This window comes from Hypomesus transpacificus, chromosome 19 (assembly GCF_021917145.1).
Source record: "Hypomesus transpacificus isolate Combined female chromosome 19, fHypTra1, whole genome shotgun sequence".
NCBI classification, from domain to species: domain Eukaryota; kingdom Metazoa; phylum Chordata; class Actinopteri; order Osmeriformes; family Osmeridae; genus Hypomesus; species Hypomesus transpacificus.
In genome coordinates, this window is record NC_061078.1 from 15,124,757 (window position 1) to 15,149,001 (window position 24,245).

General features: G+C 43.8%; 2 protein-coding genes across 2 annotated transcripts in view; both read left to right on the forward strand.

Moving 5' to 3' along the window:
- Nucleotides 1-8,863, forward strand: part of galns (galactosamine (N-acetyl)-6-sulfatase) — a 15,994-nt gene extending 7,131 nt beyond the window's left edge. The window contains 5 exon segments of the mRNA XM_047041635.1: nucleotides 12-132; nucleotides 134-157; nucleotides 3,223-3,344; nucleotides 7,158-7,275; nucleotides 8,178-8,863. Coding sequence (XP_046897591.1) covers nucleotides 12-132; nucleotides 134-157; nucleotides 3,223-3,344; nucleotides 7,158-7,275; nucleotides 8,178-8,264 — 472 coding nt within the window. The 3' untranslated portion in view covers nucleotides 8,265-8,863.
- Nucleotides 8,864-8,967: 104 nt separating this feature from the next.
- On the forward strand, nucleotides 8,968-24,231 carry aprt (adenine phosphoribosyltransferase). The gene is made up of 5 exons (XM_047041633.1): nucleotides 8,968-9,105; nucleotides 9,587-9,690; nucleotides 22,631-22,764; nucleotides 23,391-23,469; nucleotides 23,628-24,231. Exons 1-5 carry the CDS (start codon nucleotides 9,014-9,016, stop codon nucleotides 23,765-23,767), a joined length of 549 nt encoding a protein of 182 aa, XP_046897589.1. The 5' UTR covers nucleotides 8,968-9,013; the 3' UTR covers nucleotides 23,768-24,231.
- The last annotated feature ends 14 nt before the right edge of the window (nucleotides 24,232-24,245 follow it).

Consider the following 24,245-nt stretch of genomic DNA (forward strand, 5'->3'; position numbering starts at 1 on the left):
GGTTATCACAGTCCTCTAGTTGTCACCCACCAATCCCATTTGACACCCTACAGGCCCATCTTCTATTACCGTGGCAACGAGATGATGGCCGTCCGGGTCGGGCCCTACAAAGCACACTACTGGACGTGGAGTAAACTCCTGGGAGGAGTTTAACAAAGTGAGTATTTGACACTCTAGTAGACTTTCTGTCTGTCTGTTTGTGTATCTGTCTATGTATCTGTCGTCTGTCACTCACTTACTTTGTTGATTCTCTCTCTGAATTTCTCTTTCTCACCACATACACGTCAAACTTAACAAGACATCCACATAGCTGTACAAATCAATTTCCTCATTACTGTAACAACATCCATTGTGTATGTTTCAAATGTCCTGAATATGAATGAGCACTCCTATTCACCATGCTAACTCACTTTTATCGGAGTCACCTTGTTTTCCTCCCTCTCGCTAAGTATACTGGAGGAAAGAGACAAGGGAGGGAGAGAGAAAGCCCTCGTCCTTACCTTCAGAAACACATCGTCCTCCTGTCCATCCGGCCTTGGTGCTCTGGTACCAACGTGGCCGTTTGTTTTATGCCTCATCGGTCGCTTAAATTGCTCTCTCGGAGAGGGGTGCTGAATCAATAGCCAGCTCCTCTATCAGCTCATGTGAACTGGAGTGGAACTTCACAAATAATGCTGTCTGATTGCCTGTAAGCTGCCTATTGATTGCTGCAAAAGTGTGTTTGTGTGCATATGTTGTGTGTGTATGTGTATGTGTGTGTGTGCAAAGGACAGTATGAAGAGCAGGCTCAAGGGCTCCCAGTCTGGCTGTAAGATTTAAAATGTCAGGAAACCTCATTCATTAACCTCACCATGTCCACTGACCCCTCCCTTATCTTACCACAGAACCAATCACCATCTCATATATGCTATGCTGTGCTTCTATTGGTTAGCAGTGGATAGTAAACATGGAGCCTTTGTTAACCTTGCTTCACTAGTTTAGAATAACAGAATATTTGTCGGTAGTAAAATAATAGATAAACAAGAAGTGAAGCAAGACATTATTCGACAATATCGGTAGACACATCTGTCGTTCCTTGGTTTTCTTTAATGTGAAATACCATACCGTACATTTTGGGTCATCTCGTGGTAAAGTATTGTAAGAATGCATTTAAATTATTCTGGTCTTCTAAAGGTTTTTACGGAGCCCCTAAAGGGACATGAAGAAAAATGAAAACAAAAATGAAAAAAAAAGAAAAAAAAGAAAAAAAAAAAGTTTCTCGTGCGCACGAGAAACTTTCTGGTGCTCACGAGAAACGTTCTCTTTACCACGCTTAAGTATCAGGTGGATACCGCATGCACAGAAGCGTGCATTAGATCTGCTGTTACATGCGTGGAAATGACTTTTAAGGACGTTTGCTTGCGAGTTGCCACCACTATATTATCTAGAAAGACATTAAAAACGAATTTTGAAGTTGTGTTGTCTGTTTTGGGTACAAGGGATACACCCATCTTGAGCAGGGGTCTCATTTATAAACGTGGCGGTCTCAACATCACATGGTCCACTATGGTTGCAGGAGATGCCCTGACTGCATGGAATACAGGATAACATCATACATCCTACCTTTAGATAACTGCAGAACACAGTGTATAACTAAATATATGTATTTAATAATGTGCATATATCATCATGTCAAAAACTGGAAATATAGTTATAAGCCCCGGCGCAATCGCAACACTTTACGTCGTCGTTATCATTTCAAACTTTAATACTGTTCATAACAAAACGCTTTTGTTTTCAAATTGTATCTCGACTCGGGGTATCGCTGGCACAGTTGATGGCAGCAGCAATATGCTGCAACTCGCACAGTTTTTATTGGTGATCCAACGGCCACCAAATAATGTGGTTTTCGAGCCTCCACCTCGCCTACAAGTAACAGTGTCTGAGAAGATACTTTCTCTTGCGCACCAGAAACTTTCTCGTGCGCACCAGAAACTTTCTCGTGCGCACCAGAACGGATCTCGTGCGCACGAGAACCTTTCAGATTATTATTATTATTTTTTTTTTTTTTCATGTCCCTTTAGGGGCTCCGTAGGGTTTTCATCCATTCATTCGGCTTTTCATTTCATCAATGTTTCAGTAATTATTTTTATCCACTTCACAGGGGATTGGCCTATGAGCTTCGCCAGTGCCATATTAGCCAGCATTACTTGTTTCCACCTCTCACGACAAGGACGTGAGGGTTGGACTTTGAGAGGCTTTTCATTTGTAGCTTTCTTTATTCTTTAATTTGTGTTCTTTAATGGTAACTCCTGCACTCCATCCATAAGTCAGGATTTATGTAGCCATCTTTGCTCTATTATTAATGCCTGGGGAGATATGTAGTTCTCTGTGGTGCATCTCTTCCTCAGATCAGACACCGGGTCTCTCCAGAAGCCTTCTGGGAGTATGAGTCTTTTACATTTCCAAGACCATGGTGTAGAAAAGACTGCTTCAAAGAAGAGGTTGGGCAAGTCTGGATCATACGGGACATAGCAGTACACTGTGTGTGTATGCGTGTGTGCGCACACGCATACAGCTATTTGTGCCCGTGCTCTATAAAGCGTGAGCAGCCTGTTGTCCCAGAGGGGGGTGGATAGGGCCTTACAGATGAATGCTTTCTCAATATTAGTTGGGCTCCTCACAAGAGAGTGTGTGCGTGTGCACGTGCAGGAGAGACTGAAGGGCTCCTACAGGGTGTCCCAAGAGAGGGGAGCCTGGAGGAGAGTGTGACTCAATCAGGCTGTGATCACAGCCAGATCCCTCCATCTCCTACTGTGCAATGGCAATAGGAAAAGGCGGGTAGCAGCCTCAACAGTGAACATCTTCTGATGTACAACCATAAACGCTCCACCAGCAGTGAAAGTAGGCCCTTGATAGATGCAATTCTAACATGAATTAGAAATACAAGTTGTCAAGTTTGTATGTGAGTCCAGTGATCTATATTGACCCCTGATCCAACACTCAGCGTAGATGGGGTAGGGTGAGGAGGGTTTCCATGTGTATCTGAGCACATCAGCTGCAGCCTTGAACATCCCAGCAGCCATCTCATCTGTTAATTGAATTCTCTTTTCAAGGGCTCTTTCTGAGGGACAGCCCCACTGTGTTATCTTTGGCACAGTTTCCAGCGTCCTCTGCTCTGTGGAGTAGTGTCTGTTAGAAGCTAAAGATCTGTGTGTGTTTGTTTGTGTGTGTGTGTTTCAGGGGATTAACTTCTGTCCCGGCCAAGAGGTGGCAGGTGTAACCACCCACATTCAGAAAGAACACTCCATGCAACCAATCATCTTCCACCTAGTGCGGGACCCTGGGGAGAAATACCCAATAAGGTGAGTCTAGTCAAATCAATAAAACAATAGAGATTGTCCAATGTATTCCTATGTTTCTATGTCCCTTATCTCAATGTAGACCACAAAAAGGCCCCTGCTCTTCACAGTCTGATGACAGTGGGATTGGAGATCATGCTGGTTTGTGTTCAATTGGCGAAATGTGTTTGATCTGGTGCTTAATGCCTATCCAGCAGTGTTGTAGTACCTCGAGACCGGTGTTGGTCTATAGACCCTAACCCTCGTCTCGGAATCGACCGCATTTTTACTCGGTCTTGTCTTGGTCTCAATACACTCTGGTCTTGGTCATGACTTGGTCTCGGTTTAGGTGGCTTGACTACAATACTGCTATCCAGAACTCTGGGCTCTATACTGGTGTGCTAGAATGGGGTGGGGGGGGAGGAAGGCTTGTCTGTGGTACTCTGACCTCTGGTTGAATAAGAGAAGACAGGAGAGGGGGAAGAGGGTAGTGGTGTGGGGGCAGCGAGGGGGTGGAGGTATGGGATCGATACTGATCCAGAGCTGGTTGGCTGGCTGGAGATTGATTTGGCCAGGCACAGAGAAGCTGATTAAAGTCTCCTCTTTGTGATTGCAAACAGCTCTCCTCCGATCATTGTCTGGCCTACAGCTATCACAGTTGGAAGTTAAAATTGCAAGACAAATACTCCCGGTCTAAATTGAGACTCTGCAAGTGCTGTTTAATGGACCTGTGTGCGCTTCTGAGAAGGTGAGCCTGAGGAGAGAGGTGGGGCTGGCTGGGACACTAGTGTAATGATACCAGGTATTATTCTAAGCCCAGATCTGAAATGGGCACATATTAAACTGAGATTAGCACAAAGAAGACCCTTCATTTGAGAACATCTGTTGGCATCCTTTCCTTCCCCAAATTCCTTGGAGGTAGACTGAATTGTTCTCCGTGCATCTTCTTTTGCTATAACATGGAGAACAGCTTCACTTCACTGTTCTGTTGTGATTTGATGAGGGAAGTGAGTTTTGTATTATATGGCTTAGTCTCTGATCCCTCATCATTCTTTTAATGTTGTCTTCAGGCAGATTAGCTCCTAGGCTATACTACACACATACACACACACACACACCCTCAGGCTAGCTATAGCTCTCTCTTTTTCTTTGCCCCTCTCCTCTCCCTTCCTTGACTTCCTCATGCTGCTCTTGAAGTGAGATTGAATAATTAAACATTAATGTGGTTTTGATCTGCCTGTACTCTTAGCCTCTCTTGTATGCAGCTCTCAGAGTTAAAAAGGCCAGATCAATATTCAGTGCTGTGATGTATACTGGAGAGTGTGTTTCACCTGGGCCCAAACTGATGGAGTAGAGGCACACACACACATACACACACTCTCCTGTTCTCACCGACTCTCTCTGCTCTCTTTCTTTGTGGCATATCTTGCTTTACTCCTCTCCTCCCCTGTGTATGTGTGTGTGTGCGTTGTGTGTGTGTGCATGTGTAGGGCCAGTCGTGTGTGTTCCTTGGGCCCCCAGCTGGACCTGCTGTCTGCCTTCTTGTCATTAATCTCTGTCTGCACCTAAAGAGCCACTTAAGATGATATAGGGCCTGTCTGCACACATACCTTCACTACTGTGGCAGACTGGTATAGCCAGCAGCACACACTACTCAGTCCAGTACAGTCCAACTTAGCTACCCCTGAGATTGTACTTGAACCCACATCCCAGCCTTGCATGTCTGCCTGTCTTGTCCAGATTACCAAACTATGAGCCTGACTGTTGGTTACCTGCTTGCTTGCCTACTTGCCTGTCTGCTGGCCAGACAAGCTCTTCGACTGCCCCCAATCAATAGTCTTCACTGAACTGCTCAATTTCCTCTGGGGTTGGGGAGGAGGGGCAGAGTTATATGATTGTCTCTTCAATTCCTCAGTGTTTCGCTCCTGCTGCCGCTGTTGTGTGTTTGTGTGTGCGCATTCCCCCCCCCCCCCCCCTCCACTAGTGGGGTTATGAATCCGTAATCAGAGTGGTGACACACCTGAGCAATGCCCCCTCCCCCCAGGGTGTCATGCATTATAAATCAAAGAGCCTCATTTGCATCCACTCTTGTTATTATTCTAAAAATCTGTATTTGCTCCAGCGAGCGAAGGGTTAGGTTGAGGATAATGAGCTCTGCTGACTCCAGCTTTCTCATTGTTGGTTGGGGGGCGGGTGTAAATAAATATGGTATTGTTTGTTTTGATTTAGGGTTATCCACAGATTATTATGCATGCTGTGTATAAAGTACTTGCTCTGCTCTTTGTTTCCCTCAAAATTTGAACACTTGCGTGTTTGTGATGCATCGCAAAGACATTAATGCCATCGAAGCAGGTATCTACAAATGAAGCCCGGTGATCAATATCTCCAGCTCTGATAGGATGGTACCAAATGCTTCGTCATTATGATCTGATGCGGTCTCGCTATCTCTGGCTGAAGCTGTACTACCCAGTAACTGGTGCTGTTCAGTCGGAAATATAACACTGACATCCCAGAGAGCTTCACTAATTTCAGATAGGAACACAACCTTAGGGAAGCTGAGATAGGGGTATGCAGTTTGGCATCAGACACTCTGTATCATAAATCTCTACAGATGTACAGTTTAGCCATGGCTCTTTGAAGGCCTTAAAGTTGGATTAGAGGGATAGGCAAGTGATTCTGTTGGAGTAGGGATGTGACTGTGTACAGTATAACACACACAAGGATGTGTATAGTCCTGTGAGAGAAACAGAGACAGAGAGATACAGAAACAGAGAGAGAGAGAGAGCGGGAAGGGGATGTTCACACTGGCTTCAGGATAGGGGGACAGGGGAAAGGAATAACGCATTTAATTAACTAGAATAGAGAGTAAGGATGGGACTAACATAGGTTTGACAGAAAGTGAGATACTGGCCAGTGGACAAATGATTAGTCTGGAACAGAGGTGTGAATATTGCAGTAGTCTGTGGCCCAGAAAGAGAGTGACAGAAAGTGGGGGAGGGGGTGGGGGGCAGGTGCAGTTGTGAGGCAGAAGCCCCACAGCCCTGTGGGAGATTGGGGAAACGAGGCTGGAGGAGGTGTGATTTGGACAGGGCCTGGGGTTATTACTCTAATTGACACTTCACCCCACACACGCTCACATGCTCCCCGGGGGCCAATCAGATAGCTGGGATCAGAGAAGAGGCGGGGAAGGGGAGTGGGCTGGCACAGGTGTTGCTACTGAGTGTTTCACGGGTGTAATTGTACTGGTGATATTTGTCTATATGCGTGTCATGCCACCAACCACACGCACACACACTCACTCACAAACAACCCATTAACCCTACAGGTCGTACAGAGAGCAGCGTTCCTCTGAAAGCCTTCGGGGCCTCTGTGTTTTACACACTGAATATAATGATGCTCAGAGGTGCTTGCCTGGTGTCCAACTAGAGTAATTGAGAAACGAGGGGACGGGGGGGCAGATTTGATTCTACTGAGGTGGGGTTCCCCAAAAACCTCTGTGTTTTTTTATTATCTGTCTGTGTATGGTGGGGAGGTGTGTGTGTGTATATCCGATTGATTGTTGAAAGCTTTGTCATTAGATATAGGCCTATATGATGACTTGAGTTTGTTTAGTGCAGCTGTATCTTGAAGATATCTGTGGATTTACTGTAATTTACAGACTCACAAACAGAGCACTGGCCTTCTGTTCACCATCTATATACTGTGAATGACATCTGTTCTCTGTTAAATTGTATAACCTGGTTCATAGTAGGTATGGATGTGTGCGTGCGTGTGTGGGAGGAAGTGAAAAGTGAATAATCCTTGACATGTCATTGTGTGTTTCTTTTGTGTGTGTAGTGTTGTTACTAAAGAGTACAGGGATGCACTAAGCAGGATCTCTCCAGTGGTGGAGCTCCATAAGAACACTCTGGTCCCAGGTCTCCCCCAGCTCAACATGTGTGACATGGCCGTCATGGTAGGAGCCTTTCAGACATATTATATTTTTAAAGTTATTTCATGCCATGTGTATACATGCAGATTCAAATGGTAATAACATAAGCCTCGAATATACAGTTGACTGCATACATACAGTACATGTCATGTGATAAAGGGGGTGGTAGAATGCCTTTTCAAACCTTATACACTACTTTGGAATCTACATACAGGATGGATGTATTCCAAATAGGACTCTTACTATTGAATATGATAAAATATGCATTGTGCCTTTCTCATGACTGATAAAATCATGTTTTATATCAGTCATACAATCATCAAGTCTTATTCGGAAGCTTTTGTTTTCAGTGTTCACATCACTGTCTAAGATATGCTCATTGTCTCTCAGACAGAATGAAAAGGAGAAAACAATGATTAAGAGCTCCTTGTTTAGAGGTCTCTCTCATTTCCTCTCCCATCTTTTCAAAATATACGCCTCTTCTCTGAGCTTTTATTGTTCCAGTAGGGCAATTTTTTTCCTTTCAATTCCAGATTTGTTTACTAGTTATTTATCTCACTCTTTGTCAGTCAAGTATCTTATTGTGTTGTTAAATCATACCTTTTGTGCTGACTGTTTGGTTCGTAGTTCAAAAAAAAAGTTTTTGTATTATTTTACCACTTTGGGGGGGAAATAAGAGAGTATAGTTAGCTTTACCAAACAATTACATTGTGTCAGGTCTTGAAATCCTCCAAATGTCTGCAGATGCTTGACTAATAAATGTAACAACAGCGCCACTGTGTGGCTGCACCATGGCAAATCCCGCTCAAGGGGACAGTCATCAACGTCAAATAACAGCAGTTGCAACAGTAAACTAACCTTTCTCAGTAAACTTGGTAAAGGTGAAACACATCAGTGTTTTATCACTGTCTTTCTCTAATCCCCAGAACTGGGCTCCCGCAGGATGTGAGAAGTTAGGAAAGTGCTTCAAAGCTCCGAAGTCACAACCATGGAAATGTGACTGGCCACACTAACTGTCCGGGTGTCTGTCTGTCTCTGATGTCTGGCTGAGTTAGAAGACCCCATTGAGAGAAGTACCATCACCATGGGATAGATAATTAAATGGCTTTTCACTGAGCTTGTGTGTACCAGGAGCGATTTTTTGCATTGGATAACATGAAACATTGGACACTGCTGTATTTTTTTTTGTAATTTAGCAGACGCCCTTATCCAGAGCGACTTACAATAAGTACAGGGACATTCCCCCGAGGGAAGTAGGGTGAAGTGCCTTGCCAAGAACACACAACGTAATTTTGCGTGTTACCAGCAACCTTCTTATTAATAGCCTGATTCCCTAACCACTCAGCAAACTGATCTTACGTGATAGTACTGTGGCTTTGTGTATAAAACCGTTTTTAACAAGGTAATCAACCATTTAAGGTAGTTTATCTGATTCGTTATTTTACTTTAAATCAATTATTTATATTTTATACTGCTGACAGAAAAGTGTGTTGTTGATAAAAGATTCAATTGAAATGTCAAATCAAACTATAGGGACATGATTTAGTTTATTCTTATTAATTTCTGTACAAATAATATTTTAAACTGAATAAATGTATTTTTCTTTTTCCCACGATGGCACTATTTTTATTTGATCGTGATATTGAATTTGACACATTGAGTCTTTGAGAGGGTTTTAGGCGACTTGAAAGAGGGATAGTTGAAAACTACCTGGCAACCTTCTGGCTACCTTACTCTCGAGAACTCGTCACATGGAAACAACATGGCAGAGAGCACGACAAAATCAAAACTGGAGTTGGTGATCAAGAACATCAGGCCATTTCCTGATTTTCCAAGTGAAGGAATACTTTTCAGGTAGTCAAGGTTACGCTTCTTGAACTACATTATTTCACAAATGGCTAGCTTGTAGCTAGTAGAGTCGTGAACTTTCCTTTCTCGGGACGCTAAGCATGGGAAGATGTTGTGGCCCCCACCGGCAGAGGAGTTTAAGTTCAGTGAATACACACTATGTCGTTTTTCCTGTATTTACACAACAGCATTTGGCGTACTACCATATCCTGTATGTGTTTACTATACACTATACTACAGCTACAACATGCGTCCAAAGATGAGATCGCTGTCAATTTAAGAGATGGAACTCAATACTACTGTAGTAGGGTAGCCAAATCTACCATTTCAATTTCTGGGGAAGGGTTTGAAGTGTTTCACTCCTATTAGTCCTTCTAGCTCCACTCATTGTGTACTACCTTGCGCTGTTATTAACAGGGATGTGCAGTCCATGTGCAGAGACGGGCTAACTAGCTATGACGTATTTTCACGTGTTCCTCTTCTACAGAGACATAAGTCCTATCCTGAAGAACCCGAGTGCTCTGACTGCAGTGATCGATCTCTTTGAGGATCATGTGAGAATGACATACCCGCAAGTGGAGCTAATGGTGGGTGAGTGATCAGTCAAAAAAGTAGTCACAGCTAAAATGGGAAGAGACGATCTGATAGGCTGCATAGAATATACTTTAGAAAAAATGCATTTGTGAATCTAAGCACATCAGGGAAGTTCCAAAAATCCACACACAAATGCAGGGATTTGTAATTCGTGTTTGTCCGATTTGTAACTCGTGTTCTCCGATTTGCAACTCCTGTTCGTCAGGTTGCAAACAAATGTAATGGGGTCATTTATTTGTAAATTGCGTTACATTTGTGAATCACAAAATAGGGTACATTTATTTGTGAATCATGTTAGTTTGTTTGTGAATTATGAAACTAATTTAACTCCCAAATACACCCTATACTTTTTCAATTAATATTTTTTTTAAATTATAGAAAATCGCTTATCTCTGAAAATAATATAGTATATCTTTGCCAATCTTACTACTTTTTAAAAGTTGTGTTAAATACTCTCAAATTTACACCAGATTATTCTAATAATGCCTGGCATGCTTCCACACCCTTTAATTTTTCAATAAAAAGTTTATACTAAAATGAAGAAATTGTTAATCACTGAACATAGCATTAAAGCCGTGCTAAACTAAAATTTGACCAATGGCCACACAGCTGCAGGTAAACCAGGAGCTAGTCTGTGGTTTGATTGTGACAGGATAACCAACGTGTATTTGGTTTTTATATCAATATGCTTTCCACCAAATGCATTACAGGACAGCCAGGGAGATGGACAGGAAGGGACCAGGAACTCTGTGGTCCGTCATAAAAAAAAAAGCTCATAAGAAATCACAGATTTCTCAAACACCAGTCAGATAGAGAATTGGTGTGCAACATGCAAGCAGTCTGTCATTTCCCTTAGAAATGTCTCCCGTAGAAATGGAAAAAACAACACTCTGTTCCCCTAGGCATTAGCCTGTAACAGCTCATACAAATGCCACATTTAAGAGCATGGGGTTAGGGATGGGGATCGTTAGTTTTTATCGATACCATTGTTGAGACTGCTTAATGATCTGAGTCTTTATCGATACCACTATCGATACTTTTCTGGGGTGAGCTTGAGCTAACCACCATCTAAATGAATGAATTTGGCAAATGTTAAACATATAGCAGCACCTACACAACCCACGCCACACTTTATGTAAACAAGATTACTGCACAACATTTATAACAATAACTTAAGTAAAACAGATGTAAAATAGAACAAGGGGTACTTGTTGCTCTCAGGAGGAGGCTGGATAAAAGGATCACATATTGGCACAATGAAGCCTGGCTCTGGCTAAATCTACATTTGTCCACTACAGATGTACTATCCACAACCTGGATGAGTAAATGACTGTGATTGGTTGGTCGACAAAAAGTCATTGACAAGCCTTCATTGTTTAAGACGTTATGAAAAGTTTAACATGTTTCAACAAAAGGCACCTGATATAGCTGAATGACCAGCTAACCAAACCCAACCATTTCTTATCTCATCCCTATTTTGTTCCGTTTCTGTTATTGTTTAACAAGATGTTTAAGCAGCCCACAGAGCCATGCTCCCAGTGACTAGGTTTTGAATGATAAGCAGCGGGCTGGGGGAGGCTAGTCTTTACTCACACACTGACTGCTCTTAAAAAAAAATTCCGGTTCGCTCAGGTATCACATTTTACGGGCATATGCGAGTGAAATAGTTGCACTGTAGAGCCCTGGCTCTTATTATTGAGGCTTATTATTGTCAACGATGGATACTTGCTACAAAGTTGGGGTGCGCTTGGGTGGAGGATTGTCCTGCAATGGCAGCTGGAGTTGGCACCGTTGCCTCTCGAAGACCACCCGATACAGTATGAATCTGTCAATTTATTCGCAGAAAATCACAAAACAATCACCCATCTGAATCAAGTAGTAGGTCACCTCCTGACCTACTTGTAGTTTAGATGGTTGGAATTACTCGATTTGTCCAATGATATGCTAAGCCGTGTGTGTTATGAGCCACCCTGGCCTGGACCTTAAACAAGCAGAAGGGCAGTAGTTTACAATCGCGCCTTTCATATAGTGATCCCAGAGCCATATAAAAACCCATTCTCATTCCCAACTCTTCAAATACTGACACTTTGTCACGGCCCTAGGCGTAGGATGCGGACGCACAGGTTACCCTTTGGCGTCAGTATGAGACGTCTTGGGGTTTCAACTAACTCCAATGTAAACCCATCCGCGGCAATATTGTATGCTTTGAACACCATTCCCATTGGATAAAGGAAGGGTGGGATGCCATTGTATACGGAAGATTTTTCTTATATCCTAGAATACTACTTGTACACTGATATGAAGATCAAAATGAACGTGAACCTGACCGGAAGGGGAAGAAAATATATTTTCTTACTAGCTTATTACATTTTCAGTTTTCAGCGTATTCGTTCAGCTGCATTTCCTTTCCCTGCTCTCCCTCCGTTTCTCTGTCACCTACGTGTCTTTCTCACATACATACACAGTCACAACGTCAGCACATGTTAGCAACGATGCATACATACGCCGTTCTAGTAAGACACAGACATCCCAACCTGCAGAGTCATTTCCAGGAGGTGGCTTCTCCCCCCCCCCCCCCTGGGGCGCAATCCGGATGCATGATGTACCCCCTCAACCAGCCCGTACCCCCCCCCCCCCCCTCCAGACAGCTATATGCTATATCAGCGAACCTTCAGCATTAGTGCCGTAGCTAAAGATCTAGGACATTTTAGGCTACTTTTCGCTAGGTACCTACGAACATGTCTTAATCGAAGGTTCCCCTTTGTTCTTTTGGTGTGAAGTCTCAGGAGCTACTTACTTACCCGGCGTCGGGGAGCCAACCAGTTAAATTGTTATTTAGCACTAGCGTTGCTACCTGCATATGCAGAAAAAAATAATTATTGTTGATTTTGTGAAGGTGTGAATCATTTTGGATTAATATTTAATATAATAAAGTTCTGTGTAACGAATTATTAACAAAGGAATTATTTTGAACCCCCCGACCCCCGTCTGACATGAAACAACCCCGCCACAAATAGCTATCTTATCTGTGGGAAACACTGCTCATGTATAAAGGATTGCGCAGCTTTCATACCAGAAGATGGCGTACGGCCAAAACTCAAAGTACCGACGCACAGAAATTTTAACATGTATAAAAACGATCCAATAATGCCAGGTCCTGGGCAATTTTCCTTTTAATAATCACAATCAACGTGAGATTGACCGCATGTGAATGAGCCACTGACCCCACCTTGCCTCCTCCCATAAATGAATATGCAGATGGTCTATAAATGCGCTACTGAGGTCATTTCTTTGTCTGAATTACCGTATTTCTTCAACTAAACGCCGCCGTCGAATAAAATGAATGTTATTTAATAAAAGCCCTAGCGTTTATTTGAAGAAATACGGTAAAATGGCTAAACACAGCCTGTGAGATCGAGGTTCTGACAACAGAGGTGGAGGCGAGAAAATGTGTCCTGTTTGGCGGCCTGTCATCAGGTATTAGTGACAAAAGAAAGTCGGCGGAGTGGAAAACTCACTATTTGCGCCCTTTCTTGTTTATAACCTGTACACTTTGAGATTTAGCTCAATGTAAAGTGCATTACAAATAAAATAATTATTATTATTATAGGGCCATAAATGCTAGCCTGGTCCTAACCAGATCCTCGTACATTTCATTTGTACAGAGGGTCTGGGATCTCTCGATTGACAAACGTTAACTTCCTTGAAGGCGGGTCCTCTGTTGAAGTTTCAAACTATTGGATCCGCCCAGAGCCACTCTGATTTGCCATAACCAATCGCAAGCGTTCGCCTTAGCCAACTCCTTCACCACTACTGTAACGGAGCTAGCTGCCGTAGCTGGAAAATCAAACTTTTCCCGAACCCCGTGGTGAGGAGGGCCACAACATCATGGCCACCAACAAAACTCAGCAAGGAATGTTCTTGTTCCGGCTTTGACTTATATTCGGCAGCGTTGCCACAACCGCAGAATACTTTCGCTCGTATCTTTCTCCGCAGCCATCACTGAACTACTCAAACAAGTGCACAACATTAACGTCATCGTTCTCAGCCACTCCCTCTGTTCGCTGATTGGACCTACAAAAAAATTGTTTCTGGAAACCGACTTCAGAGCCGAGCTCCCAGACCTAGTACAGAAGCAAAATCCAAATTTAGCGGAAGTACGTAGGAGGGCAGAGCCAGGCTACATAAATGCTGTGGGTTCGGAGAACCAGACCATGGCAGAAATTAAGAAGAAATTGTATGATGTAAAACTTTAAAGAGACGAGTGGTGGCACATTCTAACAGCATGTTAGCTAGGGTTAGAGTGACATGCATTTCCTGAGTGATTTTGTCGTTCGTCTGACAGCCTCAAGTTTAACAGAAGTTATTAAGTGGTGGCGGAATAAACAGAAGGATATATAGCATTTCCCATTTTTGGTTTTGGCTTTTTGATGTGATCATCCACATTAATGATCAAACTTTTAGTTTTAGTTTTTTGAAAAGTCAACGCCATAAACTTAGTAGTGGAAACTTTATTTTGTAATGTTGTTTGGTGAGTTTTGGCACTTTTCAGTTAGAATTCGCCATGTTACAGAGCCAGACAAGACTTTGGACGGTCCGCACATTCTCATGTCTGCTCAAAACTTCCGTGACGGCCCGCACATTCTCAAGTCAAGTTGATCTTTATACATCACAAAGTGTGCGTGAAAACCAGCGTACGCAAGCTTTTTGTGCGTACACAACGTTTATACATGAGGCCCAATAAATTTAATTTGGGAGGAAGGTGCATACATTCAACAGTAACAATTAAATAAGTGGTGTAAGTTTAAACAAGTCTAACTATACTATACAAAAGGTTAAAAGTCTAATTAACTAATACTAACTAATACTAAGGGGACAGTGTTATGTATGCAGGTGTATTAATAAAGTAGTATTGTACTAAACTGTAATCTTTAACTAGTAGGCTACTTCAGCAGTAATGCACGGACACGTCATTCCTCATTTCTTTCTTTACTTACATTTACATTTACATTTATTCATTTAGCAGACGCTTTTATCCAAAGCGACTTCCAAGAGAGAGCTTCACAAAGTGCATAGGTCACTGATAATAACAACAAGATAGCCCCACAGCATTGCGGGTAGTCAAAAACAAGAAGTACATATTGTGAACAACCAAAAAATAGTGCTAAAGGGAAGAAACCATAAGAGCATGTAGTTAAACAAGTTAAAAATTACACAACATTAATCTCTAAGTGCAGGTGTACCTGTAGGAAAGCAATAAAAATAGGATTAACTAGAAAAAGAATACAACAGTTTAAATCAGCTACCACTAACCAACAAGAGCAACAGTCTAAGCAAGAGTCATTGTGAACCTTGAGGAAACTAGCGTTGGGTTCAGCAAACCATTCCTAAGTACCATTGTACTCCCGGAACAAGTGTGTCTTGAGCCTTCTCTTGAAGGTGGAGAGACAGTCCGTGTCTCTGATGGAGGTGGGGAGTTGATTCCACCACTGGGGTGCCATGCAGGAGAAGAGCTTGTGCTGGGACCGGGCGGTCTTGAGAGGTGGGACCACCAGGCGGTTGTCTGAAGAAGACCGTAGGTGGCGGGTGGGGGTGTAAGGCTGCAGGAGAGACTTGATGTAGTCGGGCGCAGTCCCGTTCACTGCTCGGAAGGTCAGTACCAGGGTCTTGAATCTGATGCGGGCCGTTATGGGTACCCAGTGGAGGGAGATGAGGAGCGGGGTAACGTGGGAGCGTCTGGGTAGATTGTAGACCAGACGGGCCGCTGCGTTCTGAATCCTCTGAAGAGGGCGGGTTGCGCATGATGGGAGACCGGCGAGCAGCGAGTTGCAGTAGTCCAACTTGGAGAGGACAAGTGCTTGGACAAGCAGCTGGGTGGAGTGCTCAGACAGGTATCTCCTGATCTTCCGGATGTTGTAGAGGGTGAATCTACACGACCGGGAGACCGCAGCAATGTGGGCCGTGAGGGAGAGCTCGTCATCCATGGTAACCCCAAGGTTCCTGGCAGAGGATGAGGGGGTCACCGTCGCAGATCCCAGGGTGATTGAGAAGTCATGGGAGATGGAGGGTTTGGCCGGGATGATGAGAAGTTCCGTTTTGGCAAGGTTCAGCTGGAGGTGGTGCTCAGTCATCCAGGCGGAGGTGTCTGCGAGGCAGGCCTCAATCCTAGCTGAGATCCCCGGATCGGTCGGAGGGAATGACAGGTACAGCTGCGTGTCATCAGCGTAGCAGTGGTAGGAGAAGCCATGAGAGGTGATGATTGGTCCAAGTGAGGTGGTGTACAGAGAGAAGAGGAGGGGACCAAGGACGGAGCCCTGTGGGACACCAGTGGAGAGCTGGCGTGGGCCTGACAGTTTGCCTCCCCAGGAGACCTGGTAGGATCTTCCCGACAGGTAGGATGAGATCCACTGGAGTGCAGTGCCAGTGATGCCCATCTCAGAAAGTCTGGAGAGCAGGATCTGGTGGTTAACCGTATCAAACGCCGCAGAAAGGTCCAGCAGAATGATGACGGATGACCTGGAAGCCGCTCTGGCAGACTGGAGGGGGGTGGTGACTGAAAGGAGGGCAGTCTCTGTGGAGTGGCCGGTCTTGAAGCCCGATTGGTTGGGGTCGAGCAGGTTGTTCTGAGAAAGGAAGTTAGACAGTTGGTTAGATACAGCACGTTCAATTGTTTTAGAAAAGAAGGGCAACAATGATACCGGTCTGTAGTTCTGGAGGACGGCAGGGTTAAGGGAGGGTTTTTTGAGTAAAGGGGTAACTCTGGCCTGTTTGAAGGCAGAGGGGAAGGTGCCAGAGGTAAGAGAGGAGTTTAGAACATGGAGCAGAAAAGTTATGATAGAGGGGGAGATGGTTTGAAAGAGAGGGGAGGGGACAGGATCAAGGGGACAGGAGGTGGGGCGATGAGAGAGAATGAGGTCAGAGAGCTCTGCCTCGGACAGGGGAGAGAAGGAGTTTAGACATTTAGTTGGGTCAGTAATGGAGGGTGAGGGGGTAGGAAGGGTGGGTTTAGGGAACCGACTGCTAATGTCGGCGACTTTTTTCTCAAAGAAGGAGGAGAAGTCGTCTGCTGTCAGGGTGGAGGGAGGGGGTGGGGGAGGTGGGTTAAGAAGGGTGGAGAAGGTAGAGAAAAGTTTGTGGGGGTTTGAAGCAGAGTTAATTTTGTTAAGGAAGTAGAGGGTTTTGGCACCAGTTATGTGAGAAGAGAAGGATTTGAGGAGGGATTGATACTTATCAAGGTCCAGACCGTCTTTGGACTTGCGCCATCTCCTCTCAGCTGCTCGAAGGGTGGACCGTTCTTCACGAATAACATCCGTAAGCCACGGGCAGGGGGGAGAAGATCGTGCAGGCCTGGTAGACAGGGGACAGAGAGAGTCAAGTGATGCAGTTAAAGTGGTTAGCAAGGTGTCGGTGGCAGTGTTAGTGGGGTGGGACGAGAACTCGTCAATGGGAGGGAGGATGTTACAATAGAGGAGAAGTGGGAGGGGGATAGCGAGCGGAGGTTGCGCCGGAAAGTTACGAGGGGAGGGGAGGTAGGAGGGATTGGAGGGAGAGAGACAGTGAATTGGATAAAGTAGTGATCAGAGATGTGCAGTGGGGTTACAGAGGTTAAGTCAGTGATACAGTTACGTGTCAGGACGAGGTCTAGCTGTTTGCCTGCCTTGTGGGTCGCCGGTGTGCTCAGCAGCGTCAGGTCGAAGGAGGTCAGGAGAGACAAGAAGTCGACAGCCTGCATTCCTTGAAGGTGGATGTTGAAGTCCCCAAGGATTATCAGGGGGGTTCCATCATCCGGAAGGACGCTGAGGAGCATGTCCAGCTCCTCCACAAAGTCGGCTAGCGGTCCTGGTGGGCGATAAAGAACAATTAAGCATGCTTTGATAGGATTAGTTAGCATCACATAATGGTGTTCAAATGATTTGGCAGTAACAGAGAGTGGTGTGGATGTGTATTTAATATGTGGGGAAAGAAGCAACCCTGTCCCACCACCCCGCCCGGTTGAGCGGGGTGAGTGAGTGAAGGAGTGCTTGACGGAGAGAGCAGCTGGAGTTGCAGTGTTCTCTGGGCGGATCCATGTCTCAGTCAGCGCAAGGGCATGAAGAGAAGCATGGGATGCAAACGCCGGGATGAAGTCTGCCTTGTTCACAGCAGACTGGCAGTTCCAGAGCCCTAAGGAAAGAGACAGGGCAGGTGGAGAAGAACTGGATATGTAGTGAAGGTTAGAAGTTGACCGAATATACTTTGTGACATATCTACGTCTACGGGTAGTGTAATGAACAGGAATGCTAAGGAAACACTTCTCCTCAATTCCAATCATCTTCTTTGATACTCAAACATCTGCCGTTCAACGCGTAGTCACCACCTCGTGGTGGTGCATTATACAGGACACAACAGACAGGAATGTAAAATAAAATAGGGAGAGGATAGTGCCCAGGAAGCGCAAGGACTCCACAGTGTTGACTGGGGAGTCGTACAGGGTGATGGGGTTGAGTGGGGCTGCATTCTTTCTGAAGTCCACAACCATCTCCACTCTCTTAAGAGCATTGAGCTCAAGGTTGTTCTGGCTACACCAGGTTGTCAGCTTCCCACCTATAATCAGACTCGTCCCCACAAGATATGAGCCCAATGAGGGTGGTGAAGGGGATATAGGCCATAGCTTCTATAGGCTTTTAATTGGTTACCCTTAATGAGAAATCTTAATGACCTTCTATCTATTAATGCCAGGAATCTGTTTGTCTGTGTTTTTATAATGGGATTTTAGGGCAGCCAATAAATGAATAACATGAGTGTTTACATGAGTAAATATATAATTATATCATACAATGCTTAAATAAATGACTTAATTATATAATTAAATGCCTAATTGACATTCAAACACACACGTCACAATGTGTGGTTATCCTTTGGCTATCCTTTCCCGGTTTCCTGCAAACACATTGGGAGCGCACTGGTGGGGCTTACCTCTACGCACAGTTGTGGCTCTGGATCCTTACTCCTGGATAGGGGATTCTCTGGGGTTGACCAGGGTGTGAGGTGAAGTGTTTGGGATTACCCTTTGACGTCTGAATGTACAACAACTGCTACTGTCATTAATACTCTTCTACTTGACATTATAGATTGCATGCTCTAAATGCATGAGGTGGTATCATGCAGAGTCCTTGGACATGACTCACAGATAGTTCAACGATGCAAGAAAAGCAACAGACTGAAAATACCATGTCTGCAAAAGAATGTCTTTGTTTTGTAAATGTGTTCTGTCCTCCTTATACTGTGCCGAGTATAATTTGACAGCAGTACCGCCGCTCCCACCACACGCATCATGCGCTGTGCGTAGGGCACCCCCCTCCCCCCCCCCCCCCCCCCCCCCCCCCCCCCCAAACACACACTCAACTTCCCAAGCTCCCTGTGGGTGCCCTTCCCTATCTCAGTGGTCTGTTGGATTGCGCCTGACAAAGGTTTACAGTAGGTTAAGTCAACTTTTTGGGAAATGGCCTCGAAAAGACAGTAGGAGTCATTAGTTGTGGGCCAAGCCCGCGGATCTGCTTTAGTTTTTTAAATGACCTGTCATTTAAAATGACTGGGGGGGGGGGGGGGGGGGGGGGGGGTTGTTTCATGTCAGACCGGGGGGGGGGGGGGGGGGGGGGGGGGGGGGGGGGGGTCGAAATAATTCACAAAATCAACAACAACAAACAAATAATTTCTGCATGTGCAGGTAGCGACGCTGCATACAGGGTGCTAAATAACTATTTAACTGGTCGGCTCCATGACGCCGGGTAATTAGCTAACTCTTGAAACTTCTCACCAAAAGAACGAAGGGGAACCTTCGATTAATACATGTCCGTCGGTACCTAGCGAAAAGTGGCCTCAACTTTCCTAGACCTTTAGCTACGGCACTAATGCTGAAGGCTCGCTGATGTAGCTGTGGGTCTCACTAGAACGGCGTATGCATCGTTGCTAACGTGTGCTGACGTAGTGACTGTGTGTATGTGAGAAAGACGCGTGCGTGAAAGAGACGGAGGGAGAGCAGGGAAAGGAAATGCAGCTGAACGAATACGCTGCGTGTTTTTACCTAAATAGCGATAAAAAAAATGTTTTACGAAACGCAATGTGTGGCGGCCGGTGTTGATTCTGTGGCGCACCACCACACATTAGTCTATGTTTGGGAAACACTGAGCTGGATCTTTGATATTATCAACGTCGTTTTTTTCTTACAACATTTTCATTTGCTGGCACATCCAATTCTTGCACATTTTTCTGTAGCTTAGTTCAAAGCTAGTAACTTTCAGGCGATCGTCTCAACTACCTAAACTCTCCAACCAACCAGAACTTGTGTATCATCTTGTTAGCTAATCGAATGGTTCGTAACAGGATCAGCTGATAGTAAAAACAACCTAAGTGACCATGGGTCAAGTAGCTAGCCTAGTAAGCCTACAAGTCTCGGCACCACAATAGTAACTCGGTTGAGCTTTAATTAAGTACTTGCTTTCCGTGTCACTGTCTTTCATTTACCTTATTTACTTCATTTTTTAAATCAGTGGCGGTGATTAAAACTGTAGGGCACTCACTGACACTGGAGATTTAGCTGGCTGTGCTCAGGATGGCCAAAAAACACTTAGAAATATGATAACATTATTGAGAAGTTTTTATACAACGAATACCATATTATATAGGATGTTGAAAGTGTTAATGTAGTGTTTAATACACAACATCTGATGCTATAATGTGTTTCAGGTAGAGGGTGTAAGCTGTCTTGAGTATACCTCTTGTTGAGTGTACTGTAGACTGAGCTGGCTGGTAATAGGACCCTGAGCTAACTGGAGATAGTAGACTGAGCTGGCTGGTAATAGTAGACTGAGATGGCTGGTGATGAGAGACTGAGCTGACTGGAGATAGTAGACTGAGCTGGCTGAAGTTGGGAGACTGAGCTGTGTCAACATAATCAAACGAGCAGATAGGTCTTGGTCTGCTCTAAAAGTTATTTCCTGACCTTTAACCTTCGTCATTGTCTTTCTTGCTCTGTCCTTAAACATCTAAAGATTGTTTTTTAATCTCTTCACTCTAGAGCCTTTATTGTACAAACTCTACAAAGGCATCGTCTCCTCTCTCTTCAGCCTCAAAAAGGTCACTGACAACAGCATCTGAAGCTAGTTTTCATGATGTTATGTGACTTTCTCCCACCAAGGTCAAATGGGTTGATCATACATTTGATTGTAAATGTACATGTCAACATTTACATTTATTCATTTAGCAGACTCTTTTATCCAAAGCGACTTCCAAGAGAGAGCTTTACAAAAGTGCATAGGTCATTGATCATAACAACGAGATAGCTCCAAACATTTCGGGTAGCCAAAACACGAAGCATACATTATTTAAAAAAAACTAATATGTGCCAAGGGGAAGAACCATAAGAGCATGTAGTTATACAAGTTACAATTAAACAACAAGTTACAATTTACAAGTTACAATTAAACAACATGAACCTCAAAGTGCAAGAGTGTACCCGTAAAAAAGCAATCAACAGTAAAATATTTCACAGCGAGTACAATAATTTTAAATCAGTTACAACTAACCAACAAGAGCAACAAGTCTCATAAGAGTCATTGTGATCCTGGAGGAAACTTGCATCAGGTCCAGCAAATCATTCCTAAGTTCTTTAGAGAATACCTGAATTACCAATTTGTTTGACTTTCTTTCCATACATTTGAAGCCCAGTCACCCACTGACAATATACCGGCTCACCAAAATGCACGTGAATATTTACTTCCTACTTTACTCAACTTGAATATCGGGGTAAACGATTGGTGGATTTTATGAAGGTCTCATTTATATGAACTCTTATTGGATGCGGACCATAGTCACAATATGCCTGTGTCGAAAAAGAAACAAAATGTTTGTTCCTTGAAAAATTTAGATGGGTTGGGTTGTAGAAAAGTTTTAAAGCGATACAGAAAAATACAGCTCCTCCATCGCCAGGGATCGTTCAAATGCACATTTTTTTTTTTTTTTTTTTCTTTTTTACATTTTCAGATCAATGAATACATCCCCTGCCTCAGTTTGATCAAAAACAAAATCACCAATAGACATATAGACAATACCCAAAAACTAAATAATGATAATAATTACTTTCAAATTATAACAACAACAAAACTAAATAATATTACATATAAACATATACACAATATCTATACACATACACAACATAAGGCCATCTCAGATTAATTTAAGCTATTATCCTTGTTAGATAGCTTTAAGAGCTTTCTTGTCTTTGATCAGATTTAGGGATTTACTCTAAGATTTGAACTCATTCTTCCAATGATTCAAGCTGGGTTTAGTTTTAAAGTATCTATTTGTGTAAAATTAACTTTCCTAATAAGAACACAATATTGAGAACAAAATCCAAGTTATTGTCCTCCACAAAAACACCAAACTTGATCTTCTTTACTGTTAAGGATGGCAACATAATATCTTTGGATTGTAGCCAGCTCCACATATTATTCCAGATGAATGTGAGACGAACTTTACCTCGCTATGTAGCCTACGCCTTTTTATCATTTATGCGGTATGTATTGCTGTAGTTGCTCCTTTCAAGATCAATGTCGGTACCCTGTCATATTCCTGTGCTCATGCCACTTCCACGCGTTGTGGCGATTACATTTTAGATCATTTTCATGCTCTCTGTTATCCATCTTGAGAGGGGACACACGGTCACGTGGGAGGGATTCATTTTATGAATGAACCGCAGCTCTGCCCTACACTGGAACTATAAATGTAATTACAGGACATTCTCGTAGCACAAATTAGGTCACCTGTTTTACAAGACGGTTTAATGTTACAGAATCTTAAACTTTCTCTGGGGTTGTTTTTGGAAATGGCATGGTAAATTATTACAAATAATGGGCTAGTTTTGTTAGACCTTGTTGTGATGTGTTTCCATGGTGTGCAGGTCTGGATGCACGAGGGTTCCTGTTTGGGCCCCTGTTGGCCCAAAGGTTAGGAGTAGGCTTTGCCCTCGTAAGGAAGAAGGGCAAGCTGCCTGGACCAACCGTCTCTGTGTCCTACACCCTTGAATACGGCAAGGTAAGAACATTTAGTCAAGAAACTAAAACTTTCAGTGGCAATGGTGATCTCCCATTCATGTAATCTAATCCTCATAAGGCACTTGGAGATGCTCTGAGAAATGCAGATGATAGTTAAGACTGCTTTGCCTGTCAGATCTTGGAAGTGCAATGAAATGTGATAGCAGTCATTCTGGTGACTGTAGCTCAAATGTCTCCAACCCTGTTCCTGGAGAGCTACTTGCTTTGTTGGTTTTTGCTCCAACCACACTTCTTTGATCTGATTCAACACTTGTTACCCGATCAACCAGCTAATTTAAAAAATCAGGTGTGCTATATTAGTGTTGGAGTGAAAGGTTGAGGGGAGTCAGATGGCTGAGCGGTGAGGGAGTCGGGCTAGAATCAGAAGGTTGCCGGATCGATTCCCCGCTGTGTCAAATGACGTTGTGTACTTGGGCAAGGCACTTCACCCTACTTGCCTCGGGGGGAATGTCCCTGTACTTACTGTAAGTCGCTCTGGATAAGAGCGTCTGCTAAATGACTAAAATGTAAATGTGAAAACCTACAGCAGGGAGCTCCCAGAAACAGAGTTGGAGGCCCCTACTGTTGCTGTAGAGAAGCAGTCAATTGCATGTTGTGTTCCTCTAGGCAGAGGCTGAGATCCAGGAAGATGCTGTGTCTGCGGGGCAGAAGGTCCTCCTTATTGACGACCTGCTAGCAACTGGAGGTGAGGGTCTCACTGAAATATGTTGATAGCTTACAACAAAAACATTTGTGGCTTTACAACTGCATGTGTTGCAGATTAGCCCTACCTGCAACCTAAATGGCCTCGATGAGCCTCAATCTTCAATTTTTGTCTTCCTGTCTGTTCTTTTCATCTGCCAGGGACGCTGTACGCTACTTGTGAGCTGATGAAAAGGCAGAAAGCTGATGTGCTTGGCTGCTTGGTGGTCATCGAGCTCAAAGACCTCAATGGGGTGGAAAAGCTGAAACCTTTCCCTCTTTTCTCACTGGTGCAATACTGAGGGACTGTTTTCCCTGTATGGTAAAATGGGCCCAAACATGCCACCCATAAGAAACAAATGTCTCTCAAATACATTTCATATTATTCATTGTCTTTGTCACTATGTGGAAGAACTATCTCATAACTTCCTACAAATGCCCCACAATATACACACCTAAAGAAAGGTTTATAAAAGTTGATTGCTTCAACATGGTACACCCCTATTGAGATATCTATTGTCTTCTCTATTCGGGTGATGCACATTCATCTTGGGCATTCGTTTTAAGTCTTACTGTTCCCACATTGGTTTATTTCACAGTAAATGTCTGACAATTCATGCAATATACCTATGACAGTTTAGCCTTTTGCATTCCATTAATTTGTATGCAATAAGTATCAGTATGAACTTATGCTGGTGCCTTTTTGGTTATTAATGCATGTTTCAAGTGTTGGAACATTTCTCAATAAAGGTTCATATTAAACTAAGCAGCTCACTTCAG